This window comes from Sturnus vulgaris, chromosome 6, assembly GCF_052056855.1.
Source record: "Sturnus vulgaris isolate bStuVul1 chromosome 6, bStuVul1.hap1, whole genome shotgun sequence".
Lineage (NCBI taxonomy): Eukaryota > Metazoa > Chordata > Aves > Passeriformes > Sturnidae > Sturnus > Sturnus vulgaris.
Genome location: NC_142248.1, coordinates 38,819,355 through 38,834,881, shown reverse-complemented (window position 1 = coordinate 38,834,881; position 15,527 = coordinate 38,819,355). Strand labels below are relative to the sequence as shown.

Here is a 15,527-nt window from a genome sequence, read left to right as displayed (position 1 = left end):
ACCATTCTGAGACCAGAGTTCAGGTACAGCACACTGAATCTCATATTATTTAGCAGCCATAACTCTACAGTACAAACAGGAAAGTCATTCCATCTGATATGAACAAGGAACAGCTTTTAAGTTTTCTTGGTTGTGTTTTGGTGGAGAAATATTTTACATATTCTTGGAGTAAAGGGTATAAAGGAAATCTACATACTGCTTATAAATTAAGACCAGTGTTGACTTTTATTTACATAATTTAACAAACAAATTCAAGTAATTATTGCATCAACCATTCAGATTTTGAACATTACTATAAACCACAAGTTTATAGCATACAGTGTTGCATTCTTCATAGAGCTGGGATTACTGTTCTACATTTTTCTTTCTCCGACGAAGCCACCTCAGAGCTCTCACCAGTGCCACTTGTCCCATGAGGAATGTGATCCTAAAGTTACGTTTATACCAATCTCTAGGATTCCAAAGCCAAGAAAATCATCAGCACACAGAACAAGAACAGGAAAAAGATACACAATGATATTAAAATATCCTTTGGCATTGACGAATGACATTTCAGTGATTACCTGCATTTTCTGTTCTCTGTGGTAACACTTTTCCTGCCTAATAAGAGTTAAATAACCTACAAAAAAGTCTATGTGCATATCCACATTCATGAACAGATTACATGTGGATTACAGGGTTGCAACTGTATTTGAAATCAGGTGAGATAAAATAGTTAAAACCATGTCTCATGTTTCAGAAGTAAAGCTGATCACCAAGCTGCCTTGGTGATAGCTTCCTGCCAGTGCTGTGCTTCAGCTAAGATTTGTTTGTATGTGGATGAAGATACCTGTGTTGAAAAGGGCAGAGTTGGTCTCATATAAGAGTTGGAAAAAGTAAAATCAAATCACACTTCAAAGGCTAATTGTACAAACCAATTTGGGAAAAGCAGTATCTTTTAAATATAATGCCTTTAATATTGTGAAAGTTAGTCTTTATATCTTTAATTTTTATGAATCATGCATGGCTTCTGGAACCAATTCAAATTGTTCACAGTATAGTCTGCATCAGCCCTTTTTAACCTCTAAGAACTTACTTCAAGTTCTTGCCCCTGTTAAAAATTAAAATATCATTTTTTTCCTAGTTTCTAACAGGGATCTCACTCCCATGTTGTAAAATGCTCACAAGAACCAATATGATATGTAGAATTCTAGAACTAGAACACTGGTCTTGAGATGTCTGGGGCAAACCTTGCATGCACAGATCTAACATAAGCCTGAGATACCAGCCTCTCAGTGAGGATAGCAGCCAAATTCACACTGACAGGCAGCACTGAGCTACCCCTTCAAATATCATGTTAAATAAAAATATCATTATAGCATTGCAACTGTTTCTTTTCCCCTTTCACGTTTAATTTCCAATAGCCTTCCTAACTTTTTTTCCAAAGCTAATTTTTTTCCATTCTAAGCACCTTAAACTAAATATTCAAGGCATCTATGCATAGTCATTGCTTCAATTTTAACTAGATTTTAGAATTTGCAGCACCTCAGCTGCCAGTTTTCATGCCAGCTGGCAATACTGCAAAAGAACATATAGCTAAATGCAGACAGATTTTTATAAATATGACCCCTCAAAATCAGAATGCCTATAAAAAGCTCTGCTGTTTTCAGGGCTGTGCAGTTCCACTTTAAAACTACAACAATGCAGCTGAAATAAACTGATTTTACAAGTCAGCAGCAAGGAAGCCCATGCTTAAGCACAAAGCCTGAATTATCTTTCTCAGAAGATGGGACAGTATCCTAAGGTCACTGCAACAATGACAACAGGTGACCAGTTCCAAGATAAACTATTTGCATTCCCACTTATCAATTACAGGCAATGTACTGACAATCCTTTCACTAAAAACAATTTCTTACTTTTCATGCTCTTGCTTTGTATTATAAGTGAGGCTCCCCCCTGCCCCTCTCCGGGCAAGATAAGACGTGCATATTTAAATATTTGTTAGTTAAATTGTTCATACAGGATAGTATTTTATGGTTTATGCACAATATACACAAAGAAACTTAAGCCACCATTTGTAATACATCAGTTGCAGTGATGGCAGAATTCTCACTAGCATTACACCATTAGGAACCGAGGTACACTTGATACTTTTGAGCCCAATAATTTCCCAATTCAGTACAGAGAGGAAACTGCAATTGTGCTTTCACATTCAGCGGTCAGTATTCCTGGATTATGTGCTGTCTTCCTCCACCTTCCCATTCCTCCCTCATTTCTAGCCATTTTTCAATTGTGCACAGCTACTTGCAGGGGTATGTGTGTTTGCAAGTCATTTTTCACCCTTTTCAGATCCCCAATCCAGTTTATGGAGCTGTACACACAGTAGCACTGAAACAATGCAGGAGATGCTGTGAAGAGTTGGGCGTGGCTTTACCAAGCTGTAGCTGAGGTTCTATCCAGGACGAGTCAGGTGATGAATTTATGCCTCACCAAACTCAAAAGCTGATCACTTTTTTACTAGACACTTGCAAAATAATAGACCCAAGATTATTAAATATTACTCCCATTAAATGATTTTCCTTTGAGATAAATCACATTTACTTGTCCTTATTTAACAGTCAGCTAGCATGTTATACAGAACTTTCAAGTGGTCTATCTGCATATTTATCAGTTTCAATTAGCAGCATGAAAAGACCCGTGCCCTAAGATAATAAGATGTGCCTGATCTTGTCTCTTTAAATCTCAGACTTGAGCTTATCTTTCCACTAAAACAACAATAAGCAGCAGCAGCAGAACTCAAATGATAATGCAAATTTCTGTCAAATGCTAATAACAGCATTAAAGAAATAATTTTCCACCATTACTGGGGTTTGTGCTGTTTTACCAATTACAGAAAATACGTTCAAATTTTAAACTTAATCTTATACCTTTTACTTAGACTGTAATGTATAATGGTCAACATAAATACCTTCTACATACCTGTTATACTGCAAATGCTTTTTAAAATTTTTACTTAGAAAGTCCTTGTAAAAGTCAGCCATTTCTTCTGCATTCAGTGTTGCTTTTCGACCTGAAAATAGGTTTTGGTGTAACAAAGTCAAGGCAAGTCTTTGGATCAAAACACTGGGTTCAGATGCTAGGTCTAACTCCTTGCTCTTACAAGTTTTCTGTGCAACCCTGATAAGTTAATATGCCTTTATCTTCCAACTTTTTAAAACTTATCTAGAGAGCACAGCAGATTAAAAATACTGATCATCTTGAAGCTGGCATGTCCTTAAATCCCTATTACTTGTGGAAGTGATCAAGTGTATCAGCTCTTAGACTATTTAGGGAATCAGTGAAACCCTATGAAAATATTCATAGATCTAGAAGTATCTATCCTTTGAATAAAATAATTTCTCACAGGGCTGAAGCCTAAACAGTACCAATAAGAGCATTTAGTAACTTAATCTCCCCACTAAAGCAAGTCCATAAGTATCAAAAGAACACATTACACATTTGATATGGTATTTTCATATGTAATTCTTTTTCTATTACTATTGATAAATTTCAAGTAACTTCAAGCAAAAACGTTTATGTTCTGAGATGCCAGACATCCAAACAATCTAATAGGCAATTATTTTGGGAAGAAGCAAATACAAAAGATGATTTTGAATATGAAAAGAAGAACAGGAAGACCTGTGGCTACAGCACAGATTCTAATCCTGAGAACCAGCAAATATTCTCAACTCTACCAGACAATTCCTACACAAACCTTCTGGCACAGAATGTCCCTAAAATGATAGTCAAATTTCAATGCCCCAGGGAATGTGGATATGATAAGGGAGGTGGAATAGCAACATTCAAACTTGTTATTGTTCCAAAATGCATTTTAGGGCTCTTGACATTGATCACAGAAATGTAAATTATTGATTGGTTCTATTTGTCATTATGTAAAAAACTAATATGTTACTGTATTAACATACTCTGGGACCAATTAACTCTAAAACCATTTGAAGGCTGACAGCTTAATACCTATACTAATTTGTTAATTTGTTTCTTCATACTGGTATGAGCAAAACTGATTCATTACATAGAAAATTAGTTTTGTTTTACTTTCACAGCTGTATTATAAAATAGCTGACCAAAGGCATGCAGTTGATACAAATTTATTTTTAATGGAAGTATGTGGTCATTCTCTTTTACTTCTAGAGTATAAAAGCAAAACAAAAAACCAAAATAGCAGTATAAAAGAAGTGTTTTTGAAACAACATAGATCTTAATTAAAATTACTTCACAAGCACACACTGATCTCCAGGATACAAACAGAAAAGAAAAATAATGGCCTGTGACATACAGAAAGGCAGAGCAGATGCTTCACTGAACTCAAACAGATCATTATTCTGCAAACAAAGTATTCAACCTCATACTATAATGCCCAATTCACTATTATTAAGGCATTTTGTTTTCATTTTCGCACAATGAATTCGAGAGACAACTATTTTACAGCAACTGTGCTCAGGCAGAGACAGGCAGATAGCAGCTGCTGTCTCTCCAGAAGCTCTTCCTCAAGGAAAAATATTTTATTCTTTGGACACACCATGGACCTGAAGCCAAAGACTGAATTTATCCACCTAACCATAATATGTGCTTGAGGCAAATGCTCTGTATGTTTATCTCAGCCAGCTCACTGGCTGAGGAGGTGTGAAAGTAAAAAGTCCCTGCCTCCTAAGGCTACACAATTATGACACTACTGGGCTAGGATTTCAGCACATTCCCTCTGGCTGCGGGGAAGGAATTCGGGGGAGAACAGTGCAAGAGATGATCTGACCCCCACATGCACATCCCTGAAAAGCTCCTTGTTTCTTTTTTTAATCACACTCCTCAAAACACTTCTAAATCCTACCCCTAAGACTTACTTGTGACAGAACACAAAGAGCATAAATTAACAAAATTCAAAGTTAAACAGAATGCAGAACGTATCCTGAACCATTAACAAAGATCTCACTAACCTGATTCATCTCTCATTTCCAGACCCTTGGCTTTCAGTCTTGAATAAATAAATTCTTCTTTTTCCTAAAATGTTTTTCCACATTAGAATGAGATGTAGTCAGTCCTTGAAGTTAACCATTGTTTTTAATTATATAGCAATGTGGCATTCAACAACCTTTGAAATAACTAGCAATACTCGTTATACTTGGAGTGTCAACTAAACACTTTTCTTAATGCAGTGAGTTAAACTGGTCACTTAGATCCTGCTACCTGCATGCATCAATTAATTCATGCAAGTGTGCTGCTGATACTTATAAAACTGATTTCTGGAGTAAAACTACAGCCAAACTTCAGTGTTGTCTGACAGGATTCAACCTTTCAGTCTATAAAACAAATTATGGAAATGTGCTGTACTTTATAACTGAGATTTTGAGCATAGAGAAAAACATGCAGCCTAAAAAAATTAAAATTATTTTGATGGAAGCACAATAATTTGTGTGTGAGTTTTAGACTTTAAATTCTGTGGAATTAAAAAAAAAAAACAAGCTTCATTTTTTCTGGGGTTTTTTGCAAGTTTTGAGAAAACATGATGTTCAACATCATAAATGATGATGAATTACCGAACTGTTACTACTCTTCCACAAAATGCCACAGTGGTTGGGAGATGCTAAAATCGGGAAAGAAGACAGACTCACTTTAGCCTTGTTGAGATACACTACCAGTGAAATGGGACATATCATTTGACCTCATTTAGTTTTGGTACTTACACCAAATTTCTCTTACTTATGACAAGAGAAAAAAAAGCCATGAAATCATTTTCAACAGCTGCTCTAGTCACAGACAGGTCTTGCATGTAGGGCGGCTACAGCTTTATACTTTCAGTGCACGACAGGAAAAAGACAAATACTCTATGTCACTAGGCAGCAATAAAACCTGCGGGATTTTTGAGTTTTCGGCATAACTTAAAGAAATGAACGACAAAACCGCCATTTCCTCCGTGACCCTGAGCGCATTAACAGCGGGCAGAACTGAGCCGCACCTCAGAGAGGCCAAGCCCGGCAGTTTTGGGCGGGCAGGCGGGCGCTGAGCAGCAGCAGCAGCGGTAGCGGTGCGAGGCCCGGCTCACCTGGCGGAAGGCGCGGTTGTGCCGTGCCCAGAAGCGCTGGTTGCTGGCCTGGGCCTCCTGGCGCGCCTCCCGCAGCCGCCGCTCCAGCGCCGACTCCTCGGGGGGCACGTAGAAGATGACGGGGCGCAGGTTGGAGTGCTTGTCCGGCGGCCCGATCCAGTCACTGCGCGAGTGCGCGGGGGGACGGAACCCCAGGCCCTGCGAAACACAGACACAACGCCTCATCAGCGGAACGTCTCCATTTGGAATAAACCTTCAAACGCCACGGAACCTTAAAGCATGCAAACATAGTAAGTTCAGAAATAAAGCACATTTATTTACTGTGACCAAAAACAATGGCGTACATTTACTATTTACTTCTACTTACAAACGCACTACAGAGAAGATACCTTTAACTCTTTTACCACAGGCATGAATCATGAGGTATTTTTTTAATTAACCTTTTTGTTTATTTTCATTTCTCCATCACAGATACTCTGTTAAAATGTCTCACGGAGAGAACTAGCAAGCAAGCAAGTTTTTCATGGTGCTGATCTCTGCCCTCTGGCGACCGGTGACAGAACCCGAGGGAGCAGGATGAAGCTGTGTCAGGGGAAGTTTAGGCTGGATATTAAAGGCTCTTCACCCAGAGGGCTGATGGCCACCGGAACAGACTGCCCAGGGATGGGGTCACGGCCCCAAGCAAGATAAGCTCAAGGAGCTTTTAGACAAGTCTGCAGACACATGCTGCGATTCTCAGGGCTGCTCTGTGCAGGGCCAAGAATCGGATTTCAGTGACCCTTTCTATGGGATTCTTTCCTTGAAATTCCGCATATTTAATAAATCTATGATTTTAAGTTTTCCTCAGCCCAGCGTTCTTCCTGCAGCCGTGTGCCCACACGATGGACCTGAATGAACCCAGCCGGGATCAGTAACACCGGGAGCTACCGAACAGCCCAGACCGCAGAGCCCCTCCAGCAACAGACACCGGGGGCCTCGACAAACACATCGCAAATCAGAGGCCGCGGAGAACGCGGTTTGCCACCGGCCGCCCCCGCCCCGCCAACGTTACCGGGGGGCAGCCGGAGCGCTCCCCACTCAGGGCTCCGGCGGCACCCGACGCTTCCCCCAGGGTCCCCGCAGAAGCTGCCAACCCGCCCGGGTTTACCGCACTGTCCGGCCGCTCCCCGCCCTCAGCCCCGCGGCCGCCGCTGAAAGAAGCGGAGGAGGAGGAGAGGAGGCGGCGGCGGCAGCGGCAGCAATCACCGGCCCGGAGCACCCAGGCGGCCGCCATGGCCCCGCGCTTTACGGCGCTGCCGCTGCGGGCGGGGCGGGGCCAGGTCGGGGCAGGGGCCGGGGCCGGGGCCGGGCCCGCCTTGGCCTCCGCCTCCCTCCGCGCGGCCGGGCCGGGCGGGGCTCGGGCGGTTCGCGGCGCTCGGCCCGTGGCGCAGCGCCGGGCCGGGCAGCGGGTCCTCGCCGGGCGGCGGGTAAGTGCGTGACCGAGGCAGGTCGCGGGAGTCGCGCGGGTTCGCTGCGGGGCCGGTGGGGACGAACGTCCCGCAGGTGTATCAGCGGTGGCCCGGTGTTATTTCCTCTTCGCTCTGCGCCGGGCCCCACCGCGGGGGGAGGCGGGAGCTTGCGGCCATGGAGGGGCAGGAGGCATTGAGTGCTGAAGGGGAGCAAGGTATGTGAGGGGAAGGAGCGCTGCCCCGGGGTTGTGGCGCCCGAGGGCGCTCGGGTTCGGCCGCTGCTCTCCCCCCGCGCCGGGTTCTCCCCTGGGCTGCGGGTGCCCTGTTTGTTCTGCGGCTTCAGCTGCGGAGCAGGTGGGGAAGGCTGGGGGTGAACAGCCGAGAGCTGGGCGTGTGGCAGCTAAATCATCGCCCTTGCGGCCCGACCGGGAGAAAGGTGTAAAAAATTAAAGGGCTGTTAAATATCAGCCAAGTGGTATATTGGTGTTGGTGAAGATACTTAAAATAGCTGTAATGCTTAAGTGCTTCAGCAGAAGTTGCAACGTGTGATCGTGTAGCACTTAAGCAAGTCTTGTTCTTATTTTCTTTGTAGTTCATCTGGAGCTGGACGAGGGAAGAGGAATGGATATGGGTAACCAACACCCATCCATAAAACGGTTACATGAAATACAGAAAGAAGTCAAAGAGATTGAACAGCAAGTGGCTCTCTTCAGTGGTCTCTCTACCGACCGAGATTACAAGAAATTGGAAAGAAGCCTTACGAAACAGCTTTTTGAAATAGATTCTGTAGACACCGAAGGGAAGGGGGATATTCAGCAAGCCAGAAAGCGAGCTGCCCAGGAAACTGAGAGGCTGCTGAAGGAACTGGAACAAAATGCAAACCATCCGCGCAGACTGGAAATAGAGGCTTTATTCAAGGAGGCACAGTCACTTGTGGAACGTGAGATCACACCTTCTTACAAAGGAGGAAACTGTATAAGTGATGAATTTGAAGAAGGAATTCAGGACATTGTGTTGAGGCTTACCCAGGTGAAAACTGGAGGGAAAGTTTCTCTCCGCAAAGCAAGATACCGCACTCTGACAAAGATATGTGCTGTCCAGGAGATTATAGAGAGTGGTGTAAAGCAACAGCTGTCCCTGCCACTCTCTAATGATGCACATCCTTCTGTCTCCAAAATTAACTCTGTAATGTGTGAGGTGAACAAAGCCAGGGGAACTCTCATTGCGCTTCTCATGGGAGTGAGTACTAATGATACCTGCAGGCATCTGTCCTGTGTGCTCACAGGCCTCATTGCTGATTTGGATGCTTTAGATGTCTGTGGTCACACAGAAATAAGAAATTACAGAAAGGTAGTAGTAGAAGAAATCAATAAATTGCAGAGATACCTGGACTTGGATGAAGAAGCAAATTCTACACATGCTTATGATTTGGCACAAAATCAGTCCATTCTAAAAATAGAAGAGATCCGTAAGAAGATGAAGGAAGTTAATTCCTTACTTTTAAAAACAGAGAATGCTTCTGATTTGTATCTGGGATCCAAAGCAGAGCTGCAGGGACTAATTGCCCAGCTAGATGAAGTAAGTCCAGGAAAAAATCCCTGTATTAGAGAGGCCAGGAGAAGAGCAGTAATAGAAGTTCAGACTCTTATAACATATATCGATTTGAAGGAAGCACTGGAAAAAAGGCAAATGTATCCAGAGCGAACTGCTGCCGAACATCAGTCCCATAAAGCAATTTGGACTGTACTTGGAAACTTGTCTCAAATTCAGCAAGAGGTGATTTCATTTGATGGAAACAGAACAGATAAAAATTACATGAGACTGGAAGAACTTCTTACAAAACAACTTCTATCCCTGGATGCTGTTGATCCACAAGGTGACGAACGGTGTAAGGCTGCCAGGAAGCAGGCAGTAAAGCTTGCACAGAATATTCTTTACTATCTGGACATGAAAACAGATGAATGGGAATACTGAAACAACCATGGCCTGACATAGAAGAACATTCTTCCCTTTAGCACTTTATGAAGATCATTGGCAGCACATAATAAAGTGTTCTGTGCTTGCTGAAATCATGGAGATTGCATAAGCAGTTGACTTGGCTATATGTCTGCTATCCCACGCAGTCACCCACTTACCATGGCAACTGTCAGTACACCATCAGCAATTCTGGTCACTGCTATAAGCAAAGAAGTGCAATTCTCTGAAGGAATAGCTTAATACTTGATCAAATAGCTTCCTTTTTTTCTTTTTTTTTCTTTCTTGTTTTGGTTTCAATAGCCTTGTACAATGTTCAGTGAATGCAGGTTTTTCAAAGACACAGAAACTTCCGTATGGTATAGTACTGGCAAAACTATTTAAGGAGACAGGACGTGAAAATTAGTATTCAGGCATGAGGCTCCATCCAGCAACTTCACAGCAGTCTGGATGTACTGTTAATGTGCTGTTATGACATAAAGTACTAAGGGCAAAAAGCCTGCTGGCTTTTGGGTTGTACTTGATTTATTCCATCCATCATACCATCTAGTTTTCTCAGTTAATGGAGTTATAATGCCAGCTGCAAATTAGCATTTACATAGGCAAAGCCAATTATGTCAATTTTTGTAATACCTGTGCCCTTTGATTTGCAAAACCAGGTCTTTTGTTGGTGGAAATTCTTTCAAGTTATTGCTTTAAGGTACTGAGACTTGGAGAGGAAAATCTGTACTATACCAAACAGATAAAGGGGATTTAGAGGATTTCAAACTGCCATCCATAAAGCCTTGAAAACTGCACTGAACTTTATTTAGTGGCTGCTTAGGTGTCTTTTTAAACTCTGCTGTTGCATCTGGTTTTTACTTTTGGCAAAAACAGAAACAGAGTTCACATTGAAGTGAAATGTGCATTTTGGAATTATTTTTGTAAAATTAGGTAGCCAGCTATAAAGATGTCCCTAATGATGTAAGTGTGTGCTACATGGTCAGGTGTGGCTTCAAGCATGTCTTGGAAAGACTTGTGGCAAATGTCTCTCTTTGCAACTCATTCACTGAATTGTTTTAGCAGCTTCATAAATAAGCTTGCTTGTACTGTTGTATGCACCTACCTTTTTTTTGTGGCTGCTAGTGCCAATCACATTTCTACTATAGCATGTTTTTTGGCATTTTTGAGAGCATGGCATTAAAACGATTTAAGTATATATAGCTATATATAAAGAATATAGATGTATATAAAGATATATTCAGTTATGGATAATTTGCACTTAGCTCTTTCAGGATGAACTAATGAGTTATTGTTCTATAGATGATGATTTGCACCACTTTAAGGAGTAAAATCCATTTCGGATGTTACAATAAATATTTTTAAGATCTATTTTTGTTTGATTAGAGAAGACAGTACTGTCTGTGAGAGACAAGTGCCTTTATGACACTGCTAACTTGCACCATCATATGTAGATGTAGGAACTGTTTACTGGCAGCTTGATACATTTGTAATCTTTGCAAACTGGATTTTTCAGGTATATATCTAATTTTACTGTAGTATATGTCAAGCTAACATAATACAATAGGTGACAGTTGCCCTATAGAGTCCTGAGAATGAGTATCAAATTTGAGAAACATATTCTGCTTAAAAACTAAAGCACTGGTGTGGAGGTGTGGGACTTTGGGCAGGTCTTCTGTGCCTATTGCTACAAGAATAATACGTTTGTTCATACTATGAGATGTTGATTGAAGGCTGCATACCTTCAGAGTGTGAATAGATTCTGTTTGTGATTGTACAGGTGATTGTTTTGCAAATCTACTTGCCAAAACCGACGTAATTGAGTACAGTGCCTAAGGCACAATTTGGCAATGACAGAATGTTTCTTGGAGGATTCGTCCTGCTCCTTCAGAGACACAACCCCATTGAATTTAACTCTCCTTCATAAAAAAAAAAAGATTCCCCTAATTAAAATTCCAGTCTCTATTTGGCTATTATGTGGCTAACACAGAATATTAATAGTGTTACATACAGGTGTTAATACACCTGAATTATTTTACTCATTTCAAGCTCTCTACACGTTTGAATTGCAACTTGTGATTTGCACTTACATGTTTAGGAAAGATAAGGAATTGATATTGTAATGATATTAATAATTTTTCTTTAATATTACTGTCGGGTCTGCAGTGGTTACTTGTAGTTTGTTTTAAACAATTTAGTGTCTGTGTTCTCTGGCAGATACACGTAGTTTTGTAAGTGTTTGAGCCTCTTATGTAAAAATGAGTAAGTATAGTTATCAGATCTGTTCTATTTTAAATGTCTTTTCGTTTTTCCTGAGTGAATTGTTATGCCTGCATCTCTAAGAACGCAAATGTGTAAGGTTAGTGTAATTTGACTGAGTAGAGTCCTGTAGCAAGATATTATGTGGATTTAGCTTTTTTTCCCTGTCCTGTACTCTGATAAATTGACTATTTAAATTTTATGGTAAAATCCTCATCTGGAATGGGATTAATTCAAGTTTTTGCATGAATGAAAGTAATAAAACATACGTGCTTAACCAAAAAACAAAAAAACAAAAAAAACCCAAAAAACCAAAAAAACCCCAAAAAACCAAAAAAGAAATGCACAGGTTTCTAAAAAATTTCCTTTTATGCTGACGAATGTAATTTCTCTGTTTTTTGTAACCAAAGTTTGAGAGAGACACTTTTCTTTCCAATACAGCAGGCTAAAATAATCAACAAAATGTAAATGGACCAAATGGTAAAAGCCTGCATTTTAGTACTATACTAAAATACAATAAAATAACTATGTAAAATAATTATAATAAAATAACTTTTCTGTGTGCTGTGTTATGTACCTTAGAGCAAAATAATCGAGTGGATATTCTGGGGGAGAGGTAATCCTGCATCGTGATTCTTAGTTGTTAACCGAATTTTTTTTTAACTAGTTTTCTTTAGTTGTTTCAGTGTTTATTTTTTGTTGTTTTCCACCCAGAATGGTTTTTCTGTTCGGAGATAGAACTGGGGGTACCGGTTTGGAGAAGATTTTTGTTAAGTACAATTCTTAGCTTTTAAATTTAACAGGAATCAGTGTCTGTGCTCCTAATGATGTACCTGTCTTCAGTTATGGCTGTGTAGGAGGTGACATTTGTGTTCACAGATCCAAGATTAAATATTGCAGTGTTACATTCTCGATAATTAATACAAATACATTTTACTTTTACTAGATACTCATTTGAATGTTATGCCCTGATGCCTTTCTCTATTTATTTTTGAATGTGAGTTATCAGAATGTAAATTATTTTTGGTTTAGAGCATTTTTATTAAGCATACATATATAAAGCTCTCTTCCCCCCCCCCTCTTTAAAAGTTTGCTTTTTCACTGCTGTATTGATTAAAATAAAGTTCTTTGTGTGGATACCACTCCTACTTGCTAAATCTGGTGCCTACTGGTTTTCTCTGCATTCCTCAGCAGTAGCTTTGCAGCCTCCAGGGCTCTACTTAGATGATCACTGAGCAGTGCTTGTGGCAGTGTTCAGATCTTGCCACTTTGCTGTTGAAGGATGCTGCCTGAGCAGATGAGCTGGTGAAACTGATGGCATGAGTCTCTTGGTGCAAAGTCAGTGTGGATTCCAGAGCCTTCAGCAGGAGCTCAGCTAATCTGGTTTTAGGCTGTGCCCATGAGGCAGGTTCCCTGATTGCTCTGTTGGCTCAGTGTGTTTTTTGGAAATGCAGTGAGCCACGTTACCAGTTCGCTGCTGATGGAAATTGGGAAGTCTTTCTGCCCAGAAAGATGCTGACTTTGTGCAGTTTCTGCTGCTTGGCCAACTCCAGTGAGCTGATTTAATCCAACGAAATGGGAAAAAATAGACAAAAAAAATGGAGGAGGGGGTTTAATGAACCAAACTGGCTTTTAGAAATGTATGTGGGCCAGAGCTACTGTGAAATTAAGGGGTAGGTGGTGCAGCCATGGGCTAAGGAGCAAATGGTAAGAATTTTGGTAGCAGCAAGTCATTAGATCAATTTGCATAGTTAAATAACTGGAGGAGGAAGAAGCAAAGGTGTCAACTATCGACTCCTACAAAGAAGTAGGAATTTTCTACTTCACTAATGAGGTATGATGGAGGCAATACAAACGAATCATGTATGGAAAATAAACCAGTAGCTTTCAATTGCACTTTCATGATCATGTCACAAGTGATCATAGAATCCTGAGAGAGTCATTAAGGTTGGAAAAGACTGCTAAGGTCTGGTTTTGTATCTCTGTAACAAAGTGCAATCACATCAAAATACTACACAGGGTCTGGAAAAGCCTTATCCAGAAAATACTGGATAAAAGCAGAGTTTATAAAGGTTGAATGTTCCCACAGGTAACTACTTCACTGTATCTTCTTTCCTTTTTAACAATAGAACTTATTTGAAGGAAATATATTCTTCAAAGACCAGTAAATCCACTGGCCATGGCTCTAGATGTTGCTCAGCCAGCTGCTGACCTGTCTGTCTTGATTGCCTGTTTACTTGTCAAAGGAGAGAATTCACGTTGTAAGAATATTTTTTGTATGTGTTTTTGTGCCTGAAATGGTTCAACTGGAAAAACACCATATTTTATTACATTATTATCTTTATATATTATTGTATTTATTTTGGGTGTTTCCTCCTTTGGAGAATTCTCAGCTGAGAACTGAAGTGGAAGGACATTAGTGCTAGTTCACGGATTGAAGGCCTGGGGGTTCAAGCTGGCTGCCAGCAGAAGACATTTAAATGGCAGGATCCAGGAAAACATTCCTGCTAGAGGAAATGGTAGCAGAGACATGACCAAATGTTTTTCAGAGCTGATGTTTTGAGTGAGCTCTGTGTCTATTCCTCTGCTGCTGTTGAGTTTTCATTGAGAAAGTGGATTCTTAGGGTGATATTCCCTGAAACACTCTCAGGCTCTCTGTTTTAGATGAAGTTTAAAGCTTTTGCTGAGCTGTGGTGGGGCTGACCTGGGTATCATTCTGATTTGCTACATGAAACATTGTCCACAATTCTTTCAGTTATATAAGTAGGCATGTACATGTCAGATAAAGTCATTAACTGAAGAAGATGAGAATGAGCTATGCTTTTGTTGAAGGCTTTGTGCAACACTTACCCTTTCTGTACACAGCATTTGCTTCTGGGGACTGCCAAGTGCAGATGATTGCATGAGTTGCACTGCTCGACAGCTCAAAAAATAATGAGGACCTTTTCTAAGTCTGCAAACTCTTCCTACAGGACATAAATTGTTGCAGAGTTTGCCATTAGAAATGAAAAAGTACAATGAGTTTCTTAATTGGGCCATTTCTCCTCAATTAGTTTTGCCAGACAAACTTCTGTGCCACAAGAGTTCCTTGTGGAACCTGTATTTCAGGCAGCTAATCAAAAGCATCTTGTGAGGGAGGAAACACCACGATGCAGTGCAATGGCCTTAGTAAGGTCCAGGACACATAACCCAAACCAATCTGTGGTCATGGCCACCAAGAGTGCATAAGCTAAATCGAAACCCCAAAGAAGCAGAGAGACAAGAAAGGCTGGAGGAAAACAAAACAAAAAACTAGTGTAATTGCCAGGTTTGACCAACTTAATTTAGTTTTATGACAAGAAAAGCAAGCAAAGCAAAGCTCCCTTTTGGCTCGGTGCAGTTGTACCTTGTCTACACCCTGCAGTTCCACATTGTTTTCCACCCTATGTCACCCTAAGTGCTCCTCCTGGGCACGATGTAGCTGATGGGGGTTAGCCTTGGAGTGCCCTTGGGCAAGAGGGTGCCACCCATCTCCAAGGATACCATGATTACCTTCATTCTCTGTGAAATGTGTGGTCTTGGCAACATGAAGTATCAGCGTGGCTTGCATAAGGCAGTATGCAACACGAAGGTTATACCCTGTAATAACCTGGTAATTGGAAGGGGTTGTATAATAATTGCTAGCAAGTCTGAGTAGGATATCTTTTGTGTGTTTATGCTGAATTTATTAGGTTTTTAAAGAAAATTCTTCATAACGTTTTATTCAAATCAACACAGGGCCTGTGATCAAG

General features: G+C 40.8%; 2 protein-coding genes across 4 annotated transcripts; one reads left to right on the top strand and one right to left on the bottom strand.

Moving 5' to 3' along the window:
• Positions 1-204: 204 nt before the first annotated feature.
• On the bottom strand, positions 205-7,385 carry COA8 (cytochrome c oxidase assembly factor 8). Of its 2 annotated transcripts, none has more exons than XM_014871894.2 (5): positions 7,128-7,385; positions 6,077-6,274; positions 4,971-5,034; positions 2,959-3,049; positions 205-451 (listed from the first exon to the last, which is right to left on the bottom strand). In XM_014871894.2, exons 1-5 carry the CDS (start codon positions 7,347-7,349, stop codon positions 346-348), a joined length of 681 nt encoding a protein of 226 aa, XP_014727380.2. In that variant the 5' UTR covers positions 7,350-7,385; the 3' UTR covers positions 205-345. The 2 variants fall into 2 exon arrangements, with proteins under 2 accessions (XP_014727380.2, XP_088022689.1); XM_088166563.1 differs by having other exon boundaries at positions 7,224-7,383.
• A 71-nt stretch (positions 7,386-7,456) lies between these two features.
• Positions 7,457-12,914, top strand: BAG5 (BAG cochaperone 5). 2 transcript variants are annotated; one of them, XM_014871896.2, is made up of 2 exons: positions 7,457-7,542; positions 8,117-12,914. In XM_014871896.2, exon 2 carries the CDS (start codon positions 8,146-8,148, stop codon positions 9,496-9,498), a length of 1,353 nt encoding a protein of 450 aa, XP_014727382.1. In that variant the 5' UTR covers positions 7,457-7,542; positions 8,117-8,145; the 3' UTR covers positions 9,499-12,914. The 2 variants fall into 2 exon arrangements, with proteins under 2 accessions (XP_014727382.1, XP_088022687.1); XM_088166561.1 differs by lacking the exon at positions 7,457-7,542 and adding an exon at positions 7,685-7,739.
• Positions 12,915-15,527: the final 2,613 nt, after the last annotated feature.